The sequence below is a fragment of the Crinia signifera genome, chromosome 2, assembly GCF_055691185.1.
Source record: "Crinia signifera chromosome 2, ASM5569118v1, whole genome shotgun sequence".
Classification (NCBI taxonomy): Eukaryota; Metazoa; Chordata; class Amphibia; order Anura; family Myobatrachidae; genus Crinia; species Crinia signifera.
The window spans coordinates 328,785,477-328,803,313 of record NC_139218.1 but is presented as its reverse complement, the minus strand read 5'-3'; the positions used below and the strand labels follow the sequence as shown (position 1 = coordinate 328,803,313).

Here is a 17,837-nt window from a genome sequence, read left to right as displayed (position 1 = left end):
GTCAGGTTCTCCATGCTGGCGCCGTCATTGGCTGGAGCGCTCTGTATATATACCCAGTTACCAGCGGCCCGTCCGTCAGTCGTTTTGCTGGATACGCAGACGAACATTAACATGAGCACTCACTCTATCACCGAGCACCCACTCACCACCTCCACCCTGCGCCGCTACGGTTACTGCCCTTGTCACCAGCGTACAGACCCCACGTGGAGAAAGGTAAGCTATGTGATGTATATCGTTATTTACTACAGCGGGCGCTGAGCGCTGTTTCCCGTTACCCTTGGGGAGATGTATCAGGCCTTCTGAAGCGGATATGTGGGGAGAACTTGCCCTTTGCAGTTAACTAGCATTTATCTGGCCACCTTGTATCCAGTACATCATGAAGTGATCGGTAGAACTTGCCTGGTTGCTGTAGGCACACACTTAACATGAGTCATTAGGATGTTAAATGTCCCCAGAGCTGTTTACCCCCAGCCTACACTGTGGGATAGATGTATGACGCTGTGATAAAGTACCAGGCACTTTATCACTTCTCCCTTATCACTGCTTCATACATCTACCCCCGAGTTCTATGACGAGCTTGTGATGTTATGGAGTCTGTTTTACTATTATATAATTACCCCCCTTCCCGTGGGTGTGACAGTGGTGCTGCTGGTCCTCAAGCGTGTGATGGTGTAGGGAGCCTATGTGGTGAGGAGGAATTACCTTGGTGCTAACTTGCCTAGCCCCCTAGATTGGCTGTTAGGTTCCTTGAAATCTTTGGGCAAGTAACATTGATTACACCTGTACAAGTACTTGCTGGTTCTCCTTAGCCTGTGCCACATTAACTGCACCTAGAATGTGCCTGAGCTTGTCCGTGGGTCGAGCTTTTAGCTTTGTGGCTCTCTCTGGAATTCTCTTTCCCCGCACAGTGCAAGAGGCACCCACACTGGGTTCTTTAAAAACTAAACTCTCAAACAATTCACTAATATCCACTGTTTAAAGTGGGATTTTGTAAGCACAATTTGAATAGAAAAATTGTGGAAATCTCACCATGTGTACCCTCTTTTATACTTATTTTGTATATTCTTATTTTTGTGTTGTAAAGCACTTTGAGCCCTATTGATAGAAAAGTGCTGTATAATTAACATTATTCTTGTATGGGTGCCTGTGCCCACACATGAATTTATATAAAAATGATGTCTGCGTCTGTTTCTGTGACTGGGTTGGGTGTAGGATGCATTCTCCTGCATCCTCTCTACATTTGTTTCTCTACTTGACCATGGCAAGGGGGAGTACTTCTGGAGCTTAGCTGGGAAATGGATGCTTATTGCTGTGATTAGGATTGTTTATCCTGCTCAAAGGTCAATCTAGCATACTGTTGTAACTCTTTTTTAATTAAAGATCAGGAAACCAATTGGCTTAAGTTCTTAAATTGGAGTGTTTACTGGTGAAGTATTGCTTAAAAGCATGAACTTCACATGGAAACCCCAGTGTAAAACATTGGATAATTGGATTAATATTCTTTTCTAAGCATGATCTACGTAAAACAGCTATTTATTAGGATGTTAGTTTTTTTTTTTTTTGTGCGTGTCAGACTAAAACTTGCATTGGTTCAATGTACAAGGACATCTATGATTTTTATGAAGAGACCCTTGCACCCAAAGGATTGGCTTATCTTTTGCAACTCCTGTCTGCTTACAGCTTGGATCTTTATCATGACAAGACACATCCATCCATTTCTGTGAAAATGTCACACAATGAATTGCTAGGTTTGAAATTGTTTAATGGTTAACTTGGTGGTGAAATCTAATGTTTTATCTAATAGTGGGTACACAAAGTAAGGGGTATTCAATGCTGTGGGTGAGCGACAGCGAGCAGAGCTTCCTGCTCGCTGTCACCACTCACCCTGTCAGTATTCAACGCAGCCCCCTCATACGCCAATTCCCCCTCACTCCATTTTTTGAGCAAGGGGGGATTGGCGTCTGCGGCTCCTGAACCAGCGAGACTCGCGGCTAAATACAGCAAGTTTTCTGCACTAGCCGCGGGTCTCGCTGTTTGGGGGAATCCTTGCCATCCTGCGACGGCGAGGATTTCCCCCGGAACATTGAATAGAGCGAGCGGCCGGCGCGGGGGTTAAACAGCGAGGTTTTCGGCAATCCTCGCTGTTTAAACCCCTCGCCGGCCGAATTGAATACCTGCCAGTGAGATTTTGCTTACGGATCGAATGATACACAAAATGCATTAGATTTGACTAGATCAGGGGTCTTCAACCTTTAAGACAGCGTGGGCTACCTAAAAAAAATCCAGTGAATCCCGAGGGCCACTAAACTCTACTGCGGTATTTCGGACAGCCCCATAGAATCACCGCTCCCCTATAACGTCAGCACAGTACTTCATAGACAGCACAGCCCCCTCATAGATAGTTGGCACATCCGCCCATACTTATCACATACACCCCCCCCCCCCCCATACCCTAATAGTCAGCAGCAGCCAATTTGGGTTCCAGTGCAAACAGTAAAATAGGCTGCCCCCATATATAATTTGATATTGAATAAATTGTAGGCGCGCTCCCAAAAAGGGGTGTGGCCTAATTCTAATGTGCGTGGTCTAATTGTAAAGAGTGTGGACTAGCAGGAAAACAATTACCTGACATCTCTTGCAACCTGCATGACCAGACATTGGTTACCGCAGGAATGGTCGTTGTCGTCACACATAAGTTGACTGAAGGCTGCACAGTGACCTAGTATGCCTCTCAGATCAAACCCAAACAATGAAAGGCTACTTAAATCAATATACACTGTTTATCTGTAATGACCATTACACATTGTGCAACACACCATAGTGTCCATTAGACATAATGAACAACAGGTATCACGGTGTGTGGCATAATGTCATACACCGTAATGCCCATTAAACATTATGCAGCACACTGTGATGCCTATTACATTAATCCACACACAATTATGCCCCACACTGATGCCCATTATGCCAGACCATAATGTCTATTACACCTCACACAATGTCCCCAGCAGTGCCCCTCTCACACAATGCCCGCAGCTTCGCCGGGTCCCCTGCTCCTGCCAGCTGTACCTCCTCATCCTGCAGCTTTGCCTGGTCACCTGCTTCCACCTCCGCCAGCTGCGCCGCCTCCTCCTGCAGTTCTGGGTCCCCTGCTCCCGCCAGCTGCGTCTCCTCCCGCAGCTTCGCCGGGTCTCAACTCCCCAGCTCCCACCAGACGTGCCTCCTCACTCTGCCACGCTGGATCCACTCCTCTGCCCTGTATGCAGCCAATGAATATCTGGTAGGCGGCACCCTGGGGGACTCCCTCAGCAGGGTCCACTGAGATCAGCTCCGCAGGCCACGGGTTGAAGACTCAAGAAAAAGTGTGGTTTAAGCAGCGATGACAGTGATGGACACTACAAATTTATAATAAAACAATTTATTACACAATTAAAAATATTACATACATACATACATACATACATACATACATACATACATACATACATACATACATACATACATACATACCAACTTCAATAAGGAGGAAAGTGCTGGTTGGACCAATGGGTGGAAGGGGGGGAAGGAACCAAAGTATGACCTGCACTGATCCGTGGAAATGAGTCCCGATGGGTTACAGTCCAGTTGAAAACTTGTTCTGGGTGTCGCTGGAGGGATCGGTCCTAAAAGATGTTGATAATAGGACCAATCTTAAACCTCAACTAGAGTGCGATGAAATGACCCGATGGTAGTGGTCTGTAGCTTCCAAACCGGGTATGATGATTGAGACAGTGATCAGATGTTTGAGCAGGAAAGGTCCAAAATGCCTCTTGAAGGTCCAAACCAGGGGGGGCACAAACGCATTTCGCTGGGACTAGATGCCAGCGCTGCTTAAACCACACTTTTTTTTTTCTTGCATCTTCTAAGGGTTTGACCTTCCCCTTACATAAGCAGCCGCTTTAAGAAAACCGCTTTGGTATTAGCGCTCAATTTTTTCAACCCAGGTTGGATCTCCTTTTCATGGGTTGAAGACCCCTGGACTAGATACTGACGGGACTATGTTTCTATTTGATTTACACTACAAGGGAGGGTGCATTGGGATCGACTGTAGCAAACCATTCGAATTTGCTTATAGAAGCAAAATTGAATAGGAAAATGGTGCATTTCCCAGTGTACCCTGTAAGCCTTGCAGTAAAGGGAGGAATTGTGATAAGTGCAGTAAAGCTATGCTTTATATTAAGGCCCTCCTTCTGATTCCTTAGTTCCCCTGCATGTTCGCACAGGGGAGTGATGGTTAGCGCATGTGCAGCCACTTTGTGCAAGCAGGTTTGGCAAATTGCGTATTTGCCAGGCCGTTTGCACCTAGCAGTGCCGGCGTGCGGTAGCGGCAAAGGGTAGCACCCATGGGAACACCCAGCATTTCATGGGTGTCCCCATAAAAATTCTGGGCATTCCAATGCTAATGAGGGCGGTCAGCCTGTCAGCTGCCCACCCTCTTCCTGTACAGGGATGCTGCAGATCTCACCAGAGGTAGGTGTCTTAAGTCTGCAAGTGCTTGCAAAGTCATTAGATGGTAGTCGACCATCAAATGATTTTGCCACTGCACACAAGGCTGCGGACGGATGTTTATGCTAAACATCCATCCGTATGTGTGTGAGGGGTGGGCATTCATGCAGGCGGCGTTTAGATTACCCACAAAGCTGTGAATTTTGCAGCTTTGCAGGTAAACCAGAATGACCTCCATAGTCACTTCACATAAGCCATTAGCTGAAACTAAAGGATCAGCTTTTATTTACTTTCTGTAATTTTCTCTTGCAGTGTTGGAGAAAGAAGACGGGATTTATCCATCATCACACCTGAGGTAACTTTCCACTTGTGATATCTGCTTTGTTGCAACTTATCTTTTGTAAAATTGTAAAAAGTTATATTGTAACTGTACAACTACAAAAAATACATTACTGGTCTGCAGTCCAAAAGATAATTGGGATTTGGGGGCTCTTAATATTTAAACACAGAACAATAGAAATGTGTTTGAGTTATATGAACAGGTCTACCAAAGTGTATAAAATAAGGCCCCATACACACCAGAACGACCAGGATCGTCTAACGATCGGCTACCGATTTGGCGTGCACTTTCCTGGTGCGCTCTCCCGCTGCCGGTAAACGACTAGGGAACGATCATGTTCCCTGGTGCACACGATTAGCTAACGATCCGACATCGGTAACGATGGTCGTACGACCGTCGGATGTGCGGATCGTTAGTAAATCGCGAGTACAGTGGTACAGTCGTTTTTAAAATGTTAATAAGGGGCAGGGCTAGCATAGTGGGGCAAGGGGGAAGGAAAAAAGAAAACAAAGAATATGGGCTGGGCTAGCAGAGGGGGTACAAAGACTAGGGGCCATTTTGCAGGACCTCATTTCTGCTTTGTGACTAGTGAGGCTTGGTGTATACCTGCTGAACGCTGCACATTGCTATTTTTGGCTGCTTTGTTTTTGCTTTGCACTACAAAGTTTGCTTTTTGCTTTTCCCATACTGCTATTTGCGTTATGGATTCTGCCCAGCAAGATTTCCTGCTTTCCTACGCTGTGCTCAGGGTGAGGAGGATGAGGGCCCAGCGCAGGAAGGCTCGATCTTGCTGGACCAAGCAGTGGCTCCTGGGCCGACAGGCGCGGTCTCATATGCCCCTGCTGATGGAGATTCGCGAGAATAATCCCCAGGATTATCGGAATTTCCTTCGCATGGACGATGAGACCTTCCAGGAGCTGCTGCGTCTGGTCACCCCCCACATCCAGAAGCAGGATACCAAGTACCGGATGGCTATCCCTGCTGAGGACCGGCTGGTGGTGACCCTCCGTTTCTTGGCTACAGGACGATCGCTGGCGGACCTAAAGTTTGGATCCATCATTTCCCCGCAAGCGTTGGGACTCATCATCCCGGAGACCTGTAAAGCCATCGTGAAGGTCCTGCAGCATCAGTATTGCAAGGTAAGTAAAAATGTACTAGACACGTGTAGTGAAAATAACTGTTTTTTTATTAAATAAGTAAAAGACTGCAATATTTTTTTACAAATGTACTGAGGTAGAGACAATTTTTTGTTGTAGAAATATAAAAAAGGTACAAAAACAGTATTGCTACTATTACAGCTCTGTCCTGGCATGAGGTAGAGAAAAGTAAATTTTTTTGAAAAAAATGCACTTTTTGGCTACATCACGTGTTGCATAGTGCAGATGCAATGGTCCCGGCACCATTGATGTGCACTATGCACCACGTGAAGCTTTGAGGCATCTGCAATGCTGCACCCTGCATGCAGCAATGGTGACATCACGAATAAAATATTAGCAAAGTGCCCAAAAAAGTATAATACTGAACATACAACCAAACAGAAGTCACCTTGCCATGCGGTCACAGGTAGCATTGCAGATGCTGCATGTAGCACAGATCATAAAAACACCCTCATGCATCTGTGGTGCATAGAACAGAAGCAATAGTCCCGGCCCCATTGCTCTGAACTATGCACCACAGCTGCAGGAAGGTGTTTTCAGTATTTGTGCAACAAGCAGCATCTGCAATACTGCACCCTGCATGCAGCAATGGTGACATCACGAATAAAATATTAGCAAAGTGCCCAAAAAAGTATAATACTGAACATACAACCAAACAGAAGTCACCTTGCCATGCGGTCACAGGTAGCATTGCAGATGCTGCATGTAGCACAGATCATAAAAACACCCTCATGCATCTGTGGTGCATAGAACAGAAGCAATAGTCCCGGCCCCATTGCTCTGAACTATGCACCACAGCTGCAGGAAGGTGTTTTCAGTATTTGTGCAACAAGCAGCATCTGCAATACTGCACCCTGCATGCAGCAATGGTGACATCACAGATAAAATATAAGCAAAGTGCCCAAAAAAGTATAATACTGAACATACAGCCAAACAAGAAGCTGCAACATGCAGCATCAGAAAAAATGCATAGCATCTTACGACAAATCCTGTAATAAAACAGGGGTGTCATCAGTCCCCGTACCCTCTTCCAGCAATGAAGAGTACAGATGGGTGTAGCGAGGAGGTGTGGTTGATATGCTAGAGGATTGTCCGCTAGTTGGTGTTGTTTCCTGCAACGAGGCAGGGATGGGCGATGTTAATTCGGTACTGGTGGATGGTGTATCTTCCCACGGTACAAGGCCGGCCAAATGCGTCTGAAATGACAAACGGCGAATGCGACCCATAAACACCAGCTCACTGCAGACACGTTCAAAAGCCATCTGTTGTGCGGGTTCCAATTGGCGTAAGCTCTCTGCCACATATTTCCCATATGTGTCAAAACGGTCTGGGGGCCTACGCAGCACCTCTTCAGCTCGCTGTAGCAATTCATCCTCTGGTTCATGGACCGGCTTACATCTTTTTTTTTTTCTTTTTTGGGTCGTTACCGGCGGTGTGGGTGTTTCTGGCACTCCGCTAAATGTACCTGAGGATACAGGGCCAGACTGTTCCAGGGGTGGGTTTGTGCAGATCTCTTTTTCTGTACTTGTGGTCTGTTGAAAAAAAAACACAAAGACATGTCAAACTAATGTTTTTTTTCTATTTCTTTTTCTCCCAGTTCCCCAACACCGTGCAAGAGTGGAAAGATATTGCTGCGGAATTTGAGGACACTTGGAATTTCCCTAATTGTGGAGGAGCTATTGACGGCAAACACGTGCGCATCAACCAGCCACCCCACAGTGGATCTTATTACTTTAATTATAAAGGGTACTTCAGCATAGTGCTGATGGCTGTGGTGAATGCCAATTATGAATTTATTTTTCTGGATGTCGGCAGGAATGGGCGAGCCTCAGATGGTGGAACTTTGAAGGACACAAAGTTCTACCACAGGCTCGTCTCCAACAGCATGCACTTGCCGACAGTCCAGGAAACCAAACATGGTCTGAATTTTGTGTTCGTGGCGGATGAGGCATTTGGACTTCATGAACACATCATGAAGCCATATGCCAAAAGGGGACTAGACCACGACAAAAGGGTCTTCAATTACAGGCTGTCCAGGGCACGGCGGCTTGTGGAAAGTGCGTTCGGTATCATGGCTAGCCGATTTCGCATTTTCCACACGGCCATAAACCTGCGCCTGGACAAAATAGATTGGGCCGTCATGGCGTGCTGTGTCCTGCACAATTTGTTGCGCCGGAAAGAAAGGCCCAATCGCCAAAGTGGACCAGCGCCTGATGAGGACCCAGAAGAGCCAAGGGAAGTAGCCCCAATCTCATCCCTGCAAACGCCGGCACTGCAGTATCGAGGGAGTGCGCGTGCCAAACAGGTCAGGGATGAGTACAAGGCCTACTTCAATGGAGTGGGTGCTGTCCCTTGGCAGGAGGACCACATATAATTGGCCGGCAAATGAATTTAAAGTGGAGACAAAAAACTGAAAAAACTTGTGTAATCAGTGGGATGGTACTTACCGATAAGGCCTGTGAACTTTCATCCTGTACTGGCACCACGTCATCTGTTTCGCTCTCTACCATGAGGCAAAGCCCCGTCCTTGGTAACTCCTGGCTCAAGGTGAAGCAAATCAGGTCGTAGTACCAAAGGGACGTTTCATAGACATCTGCTGCTCCTGCCCCTGATTTTTTTGGACGCCTGTATCTTTTTGTGTTCCTTGAGGAACACAGTCCGCAGGTTTTGGATTTTCTTTTTGACCCATTCGGAGTTGGCATCTGGGTTGTGACTGCGGCTGAACTGGACAAGGTCCTCCAGGGCTTGACTGCGCTTTACTTTATTGCTGTAGTCCTTTGATTTGGTTTTCCAAAGGCACTCATGTTCCCTGTATTGTTCGATGAATGCCTCAATGAACTCTCTTTCTTTTTGTATGGCTTGTGACATGTCTGCCCAAAAAAAAAATATTTAACAATAAATATACATTCACACAATGAAGGAAAATTAAATGTATTATTATTTCTTAAAAGGACATTAGGAAGACAGTACAGTTGGGGTGGGCTGCTGTGTCCTAATTAGCAGGCCAGTGGATACACAGTACAGGTGGGGTGGGCTGCTGTGTCCTAATTAGCAGGCCAGTGGATACACAGTACAGGTGGGGTGGGCTGCTGTGTCCTAATTAGCAGGCCAGTGGATACACAGTACAGGTGGGGTGGGCTGCTGTGTCCTAATTAGCAGGCCAGTGGATACACAGTACAGGTGGGGTGGGCTGCTGTGTCCTAATTAGCAGGCCAGTGGATACACAGTACAGGTGGGGTGGGCTGCTGTGTCCTAATTAGCAGGCCAGTGGATACACAGTACAGGTGGGGTGGGCTGCTGTGTCCTAATTAGCAGGCCAGTGGATACACAGTACAGGTGGGGTGGGCTGCTGTGTCCTAATTAGCAGGCCAGTGGATACACAGTACAGGTGGGGTTGGCTGCTGGGTCCTAATTAGCAGGCCAGTGGATACACAGTACAGGTGGGGTGGGCTGCTGTGTCCTAATTAGCAGGCCAGTGGATACACAGTACAGGTGGGGTGGGCTGCTGTGTCCTAATTAGCAGGCCAGTGGATACACATTACAGGTGGGGTGGCCTGCGGCGGCCTGTTTACATTGCTGCGCCTGGCACACTGTGCAACCTGCGGTGGGGCACCATTGGTGGACAGTGGGGACACATACAGGTGGGGTGGGCTGTGCTGTGACCAACAAACAGTGGTGGGCAGTGGGGACACATTACAGGTGGGCACCATTGGTGGACAGTGGGGAAGGGCTTTTGTAGAGGGCTGCGTGCAGTTCACATACCTGTTTTTTGTTTTGGCAGCTTCCCACGCCGAGAACCTCCGTAGCTGTGCTGTCTGCGGCATCCACGAGGCAAAATGGCTGCGGTGGGAGTGTCTTTATAAACAAGCCGGATTGGAACGACGGTCCGTACGACGGGAGCACACACAATGTGCTTCAGATGTGCATACAATCAGCACCCGACCTGCGGTCGGATTGGAGATTCTGCTGCAGGAGGCAAAATCTCCAATGCGACACACGACGTGACGGGAGCGCGCATCCCGTCGCAAACGATCCTGATTGTGAGTGAAAAACGAACGATTGACCCACAATGCATGCACAACCGTCGTTACAACGGTCGAAATTAGCCCTAATCGTGAGCTAATCTTTCTGGTGTGTATGGGGCCTAAGTATTTTCGTAGCTGCGTGGGATCATGTCTGAACATGCCTGACATTGCTGTACTACAGAAGCCTATACAAGGAGTTGTCTGTACCTTGGCACTTAGGGCAAGATGTATCAAGCTTCAAAAAGTGATAGTGGAGAGTTGTAAATAACAAGCCAATTGGCATCTTTCAAACCCAGCCTGTAACATGGCAGTTAGGAGCTGTATGTTTTATCATTTTTTTTTGAAGCTTGATAAATCTGAACTTTAGTATTAGTGGTCAGTCCATGTTAGACGTAGCAAGTTCAGGAACTGCACCAGTTTATTTATTGAATCGGTGTTGATGCAATATCCTGTCTTAGAAAAGGAGGCTAAGCATGAAACAAACAATTGCTGTTAAACCTGGGGAAGTGTGAGCGCCCAAACCTTTGTTTCATAAATAAAGGCACACTCACCATTTTGTTCGCAGCTGACAGAATGATGTGTTCTGTTCAGCAAGTATGCTGACTACATGTGAAACCCATAAGTGAATAGCCTTCCTTTCTCCGCACATAATGTCCTCTCCTCCATATATTGGGAGCTGTGCATACATCTTGGCAATGGAAGAGTTTGATAAGACAAATCTGTACCACAGACCGGTGATCACTCGTGGGAATTTGGGTCCAAGATGGCAGCTAGGGCAGTGCTAGGTACAAGAAGAATTTGGGGTAGAAGGGTAAGGGGGGGGGGGGGGGGGTAGGGAAGGGGTAAATGCAGAGCAGCTGGGGCAAGGAGGAGGCTAGAGGCAGGCTGTTCTAAGGGAAGGGTGTAAGTACAGACCACAATCGGGACCGATGTATTGGAAAGAGGGGGGGTAGGAATCAAGGGTGGATTGCAGTTGGGGCAGTACTGTGGGAGTAAGGAGATGGTTAGGAGCAGTTGGTACTGATGGGGAGGGTAAAGGAGTAGATAACGTGTAGTGAAATGGTTAACCGTAGCCTGTGCTGGGTATACAGGCTGTGCTTCCTGCTATGAGCCCCTGGCTGGGTCACCAGAGCCATTTCATCCAGCATGAACTGTTGTCTAAGCTTGTATCACTCTACCACTGTGTAGAAATCTAGCTCCCTCCTGGCCTGGGGGTCTCCTTCCTGTAGGAGTCGGATGGAGAACAGGCTGCTGTACGAGTCTCCAGTTCATGTGGTGCTGGCTCTAGCAACTTCTACATCTTGAAAGGAACCAATGGACTGGCCCCTCCTCCAGTTTTATAGTCCCTCTTGTAGCTAGGCAAAGGAGACCTCAATTAAACATGTAGCCTATCTCACTGGATTTTGAGTTCACGGGGACCCACCCACTTTGAAAAGGTGAGTTTCCGGTCCTCAATTTTGGGTAAGCCTACTGATGAGGCCAGGTTTAGTGTGGGGGTGTGGGGTAGGATGGAAAAATAGTGCAGTAAGGTTTGACTTATGGACCAATGAAAGGATTAAAGGTGCCGTGCGCTAGGAGTGACAAGACTAAGGAGTCTAACCATGACCTTCTGAATGGTTTGGAGAGCAACTCTTTTTTACATGTTGGCAATTGGAGTATAGTGGCAATTTATTACATTTGGCAAAAACAAAATAAAAGGGAGATACAAAATAAAGAGGGAGCCAGGAAATAGTTAAATGAGTGTGTACAAGTCTACCAATGAACAGAAAAAACTCACATCAGTTATAACTCGCATTACAGGAGACGGACATACACCATGCAGAGGTGTACAACAAATAGGGGGAGGATTGGTCAGAGAAACCTACAAAATGACGCACACATGGGAGGGGGTCTTCATGCTGTATTAAGCTTCATTGTCCTAGTCCTAACAATTACAGAAAGTTGCACTGTTAAAGGGCCACTTCCATCCTTACTGCCTCTTTTGCCATTGCTGATGGATTATCACATTAGCTGGAACCCCCAGCCCCACTCCCCCCTTTTCCATTAAATGCGGCACCCTGCAAAAGAAGCTTTGAGAGAACACAAAGTTTTGTTTTGGTGTCTAGGTCAACAAGGACACCGTAAAGTATACCGTACCCCTTGCATGGCTTGCTGTGCTTGGCACACTTATATTCCTCTATGCCCTCTTGGATCAGGAAGTAATTGGTTTGTTTAAAATAACGGTACTTGTGTATTATCACGGCACCCAGTTTTGTTGCGTATGCTAACGTAGCGAAATCTCATCGCATTACGTTACAGAAGTGTATGTGGCGGTGCCATATAAAAGCATGCCGGCAAAAGGTGAGCTTAAGAGCGGCCCACTTTTTCCCTGGGTGCCAGTTATCATTTCTAAAGGTGCCCACACACGCACCGATCCAGGCGATGCTATACGATGGGGTGCACGCTCCCGCGGCACCTCATCGCACAGTACAAAAAGTATGTGCTGCACATACTTTTTGTACTAGCTTTTTATCGCATGCACAAGGCATACAATGCGATGCTATGTGTGCTAGTTAAGCGCAGAATGCACGCTGGGATCGATGCATCTGTGGGCACCTTGACTCTGATCAGATTTATTTATTCGTGGGCAGAGGAGCTGACATCAGTAGAATATTGTCAGCGTGAGCTCCAAATGTCCAATAAAACAGTGGTCCTGTACAATGGCTGGATGCGGGAGGCCTGTACCATGGACCTGGTGGACCAGGCCAGATTTTGGAGGTTGACTAAAGCCTTTTTGTCAAAAGAAAAAGTAATGAGCCGTATTTTACCTCAGGAATGGGTTTTTGGAGGCATCTCACGTGAAACTGGACACTCTCATGTCCACCATACATGAGAACATTGAGCCTGGCAAAACCATTTACAGTGATTGCTGGCGGGCATACAGCACAGAAGAATTGGCGCAGGCAGGATATCATCATGCCAGAATAAACCACAAATACAACTTTGTAGACCTCAATACTGGTGTGCGCATGCAAACCATTGAACGCTTATGGGGCTCCTGTAAATGGCAGAACAAGCGGCAACGGGGAACAGCATGTCACCATTTAGTCGTATTTGCAGGAATTTATATGGTGTAAAAGTTTGGCTGTAGATAAGCCATTTGAGCGCATACTTCATGCGCTGACGCTGCTCCCAAAGGCAGATTGACTTTTTTTTTTTTTTAAATCATTATTCTCATTAACAGTTTCGTTAATATTATTATTAGACTCTTATTGTCATTATTGCTTTTAATATGCTCTTCATCATTCATTATTTACTAAATTATACCAGTTATTCGTTAACACACGTCGTCATTACTGTCAGATGTATGATATTACAGGCGTGAATGTGTCCAGGAAACACCACCATTATCCACGTCATCCCGAAGCGTGGTGAGCCCCGCGGAATGTGTCCTCCGTCCTTTAATACCCTCACTATCCACGTCGGCGTGGAGTTAATTTAATATAGTGTGGCAAGCCACCGAGCCCGAAGCGTGGCTAGTGGACGCAGATTACTTTACTTGTATTCTGCGTCCACACTATATAGAATCAACTCCGCACCGACGTGGATAGTGGGGGTATGAAAAGGTTGGAGGACGCGTTCCGCTGCCCTTTACGGTGCTCGCAACGCTTCAGGGGCTGTGGATACTGGGGGTGACTCAAAACAATGCCATAGGTGATCTCATAGTAAGCACCCATCACATGGGTGCTTGTACAATTCAATATCGCATTTGGTGCCATACAATATTTCATTGTGTAAGCACTCCTGTGCACTTAATAATGGACATCGCATTGCACAGCACTATACGCAATGCGTTTTTTCTTTTCTTTCTTCTACGCAGAATAGCCCACTAAGCTATTTGCTTACTGGGCGCCGTGATAATACACAAGTACCAAAATAACTTATCGCGTTTTTCTTGTAATTCATTGATAGGGATTAGGTGAACACATGTTAAGGCTGCCTGGGTAAGGCCATAGAATAGGGTGTTGAAGGCCTTTTCAATCTGGATACATATGGGCTGGGGTGGCTAGTTGCGGGTAATCTGATGGTGTGAATGTGTACATAAGTGTTGCAATTCATAATGGTTGTAAATGATAAACTGGAGATGGCTGAAATTCTAATGATATTTTCTTCTCTTCTATACCAAAGTGAGAATTTCTGGTAACAAGAAAATGATGGCAGAATCTCTGCCGTTATGCGGCTCTGCTGGCACCTTGACGGGCATAGAGCTGGAAGCCTGGTATGAGGACCTACAAGACATTTTGTGTTCTGAAACCAAAAATGCAGGGGTTCTCCCGTCTGGATCAGATGCGCAGGTTCGTGCTCCTCCTAGGAAGAAGCTTTTAGCATGGAAGATTCCCAAGAAGGGTCTGCTCCTAAAGAGTATATTGGCAATTTTCTGATCAGGTTTAATCAGCCACAGCCATTTAATTATCCCGCTTGAGGCAACCTATAAATGGTCATGATGCATTTACTTTTTGTAAAAGAACTGCTACTCTGACCATGAGCCTCTCTATACATGAATGCTCATAACACTGTAAAGAATTTAAAGAGCGCTTATGTAAATATATTGGTGGATAAAATGTGAGTGACACTTGAAAAATAAAAATTATTTAAACTTGTTTACACTCCTTTATGGAGAGATGGCCCGTGCTGTCCCTACCTATCCCTAACTGATGGAGGCAGAGGTATTCCTCCAGCAGAAAGCCATCTGCTTGGTTTATGGTCTTCTCCAATTGGCTTCGGTCCCAGGATCCTTGACAAAGTGCCCAGCAAGGCATTAAACGCGTTTGATACTAGGAGAGAGAAGCAGCCTCCTGCTGCCGTCCTTATCCACCCACTGACATCCTCAAGCTGTGTCCCGGGACCGAAGCCGATCGGAGAAGACCGCAAACCAAGCAGACGGCTTTTTGCTGAGGGATACTGCTGCCTCCATCAGTTAGGGACCGCACGGGCCATCTCTCCTTCACCTTCTCCATAAAGGAGTGTAAACAAGTTTAAATAACCTTTTTCTATTTCAGGTGTCACTGGCACATTTTATCCACTGATCTATTTCCATAAGTGCTCTTTTTGAATTCTCTATTTCTATTACATTTCTGACAATAAGAGCTGCTTTTCACACCATAAGCACAGTTTACCCACAATCTAAAATACTTTGCTTATAACACTGTGCTTGTGTATATAACTGTCCTCCAAACTATAGAAGTCTACCAAGGTGCAATACTTGTGATGGCTTTGATCATGTTTCTCTTCTCGGTGTGGCTCATTCATAAAACAAAGGCATGGGAAGTGCAGAACAGGGAGGGAGAGTCTGTAGCTTTATTTAGACTGCTAATGGCAACACTGATGTTATCTCCATGATTTATAAGTAGCTGTTGGGACCATTCGGGTGTAGTGAAGTAATTGTTGGCATACCATTGCCAGAAGACTGCATTTAACTGTGGTCCAAATAATTATTTTGAATGTGGTGTGAATCTTTTGTAAGTTCCCAAACTCTTGCTTATCTATAATCTCTTAACACAGATGCTGCAGGTGGAAAAGATGGATAGTTCTCTTAACATCTGGACTCTTGAATCACTTGAGTCCCCTATACAAATGAACTTTACTGAGGAGGAGGCTGTCGCTTTGGACGCTGTTGTAGAACAATTACCATCAGAATGGCTGGAATTCTTAAACCAGGAATCTCAAAATGACTTTGATATTTCATCTATATTGGAGCCTGCAACTATCCAACAAAGAGGAGCTTTAGAGCTGGACTCTGGCTGCAGCAGCTCTCAATCGCAGACTCACACAGAGGATGAGGAGTCTAGTGGTAGCCAATCTGGAACAAAGAGGAAGAGAGATACCCGTTTGAGAGGAGGGAAAGTCCGTGTGAAGGAAAAGGAACAAGAAAATGAAAAGAAAGTAACCTATTTAATAGCAGAGAATGAACGGCTGAAGGGGGAGATCGATCGTCTCAGTCTGGAAGTTGAGCAGACCAGAAAGTCACTGATTGAGAGAATGGTTAACACGAAAAAGGTGTAGGACACAGTGAGACTACTTCTGTCACCATGGTGACTGGTTATATGGATAGCTTGGGCTGTTTATCCCAAGGATGGCTAAGGTGGGGGCCTGTGTAGACGTATACACTGACTAATCTGTGACTGGTTATATGGATAGCTTGGGCTGTTTATCCCAAGGATGGCTAAGGTGGGGGCCTGTGTAGACGTATACACTGACTAATCTTCAGCCACTGACATGGCTCCCACTGGGAGTAGGATAAAGTATGTGTATGAAGGATATTGCTCCCACATAAACAGGCGTGTAAATTACAGAATTATGCATGATAAATGGTTTGTATTACATATGTACCGTGTTTTGTGTTGTAAGGGGTGTACACACAGGATGGAGGCTGGGCAATTTTGACTAAGTGCTTTTGCTTAGTCAAAATAGCGATGTTGCAGGTGTCCATCCCCAGCAGCAGCCTGTGTGTACAGCCAAATAGACACTGCAGTATCTAGTAACCATATTCTTGCCGCAGTGTCTATTTGGCTGGGCGATAGCGGGGCCACACATCACTCGCTGTGTATACATGGCGATTCATGCAAACCTTCTAAGCAATCACCCTGCGTGGACACGGTTCAAGTCTCAGTGGGGTTATTCCCACCATTATTATGGAATGTGTAAAGTCATCTTTATTTGTGTAGTGATATTTCAAAACTTCTCTTTTTTCACCATTTGTATCAAATATATAAATATATAATGTTAGATCACCTGTGTCAGATTGTTTTGTTTACAAATGAGGTACACACCTCCTCAAAGGATAACCTTTCTAATGCTGCTGTCAGCCCTAACAATAAAGTCCTGGGGCTGTTTGCAAGGGGATACAGGTGCTAGATTGACACTATGAAGGTTGATACATAATCACACAAGCATCTCAATAAGAAAGGGCACCAGTGAAAAGGACAACGAGGTGTGTGTTTTGTGCTGAGCAGACCTGCTGAGAGCACATGCCTGAAGCATGACCAGCTCACATGGTACATAGATATGACACCCGTGTTGGCTTTCATCAATTTGGAACCAAAACCTGAAACTCATGACAGATTGCTTCTGTTTACCTTCCAACCTTGTTGACCTTAGCCATGTGATCTATTTCAGGTGTCAACCTTTATGGTGGTGGCCCATACCTGTCAGAAAGGGGTTAATTTGGGTTCTTGCCTGTATAGGCCTAAAATGTGTGACCTGAGGTGTGGTGTGTTTTTTTTTTTTTTTTATCTGGGTTTAACAAAGACTTTCTGGGAACAGTAGTGCTCAGATTTACAACAGTGTTTCTCAACCTTGGTCCTCAGGTACCCCCAACAGTTGTGTTCTAGGTCACCCAGCAGGTGCATGCATTACTCACTGACATATTTTAAAAGGTTTACAGGTGGAGCTAATTATTTCACTTGTGATTCTGTGAGACACATGGAAAACATGCGCTGTTGGGGGGTACTTGAGGATTGAGAACCACTGATTTACAGCAACCACTCAATGCTGGAATACCTTTTGGTCAATGGAAGACCCAGGTGTGGTGTAAAGGATGGCCATCTGGGTAGTCGCATATGAAAGGTGATGGTTTTTGCTTCAACCTGTGCTGTGTCTAAGCTGGGATTTTGGGCCTGTTTCAGGTTCACTCACACAAGTGGCTAATTCACAGCCTTAGCGATAACCAAATGTGTCTGGAAGTACAATCTTGGGAGCTGACTTTTTAATGCATAAAGGTGAGTTTCTTTTACAGTATTAGTATAACCTGAATGCATTAAGGGCTTTTGGACTAGTTTTCAATCCAATTGT

At 45.9% G+C, this 17,837-nt stretch overlaps 1 protein-coding gene across 2 annotated transcripts; it reads left to right on the top strand.

Annotated features, from left to right (window-relative positions):
* The first annotated feature begins 59 nt into the window (after positions 1-59).
* DDIT3 (DNA damage inducible transcript 3) lies at positions 60-16,777 on the top strand. 2 transcript variants are annotated; one of them, XR_014469767.1, is made up of 5 exons: positions 60-213; positions 4,798-4,840; positions 14,175-14,341; positions 15,549-16,128; positions 16,215-16,777. XR_014469767.1 is itself a non-coding variant. In XM_083169385.1 (4 exons), the coding sequence occupies exons 3-4, from the start codon at positions 14,198-14,200 to the stop codon at positions 16,047-16,049; spliced, it is 645 nt and encodes a 214-aa protein (XP_083025511.1). In that variant the 5' UTR covers positions 60-213; positions 4,798-4,840; positions 14,175-14,197; the 3' UTR covers positions 16,050-16,777. The 2 variants fall into 2 exon arrangements, 1 of the variants encoding a protein (XP_083025511.1); XM_083169385.1 differs by having other exon boundaries at positions 15,549-16,777.
* The last annotated feature ends 1,060 nt before the right edge of the window (positions 16,778-17,837 follow it).

Coding starts and splice junctions, on each gene's coding strand:
- DDIT3 (XM_083169385.1), top strand. CDS start 14,198: ATGATGGCAGAATCTCTGCCGTTATGCGGCTCTGCTGGCACCTTGACG. Junction 14,342..15,548: donor CGTCTGGATCAGATGCGCAG/GTTCGTGCTCCT, acceptor CTCTTAACACAG/ATGCTGCAGGTGGAAAAGAT.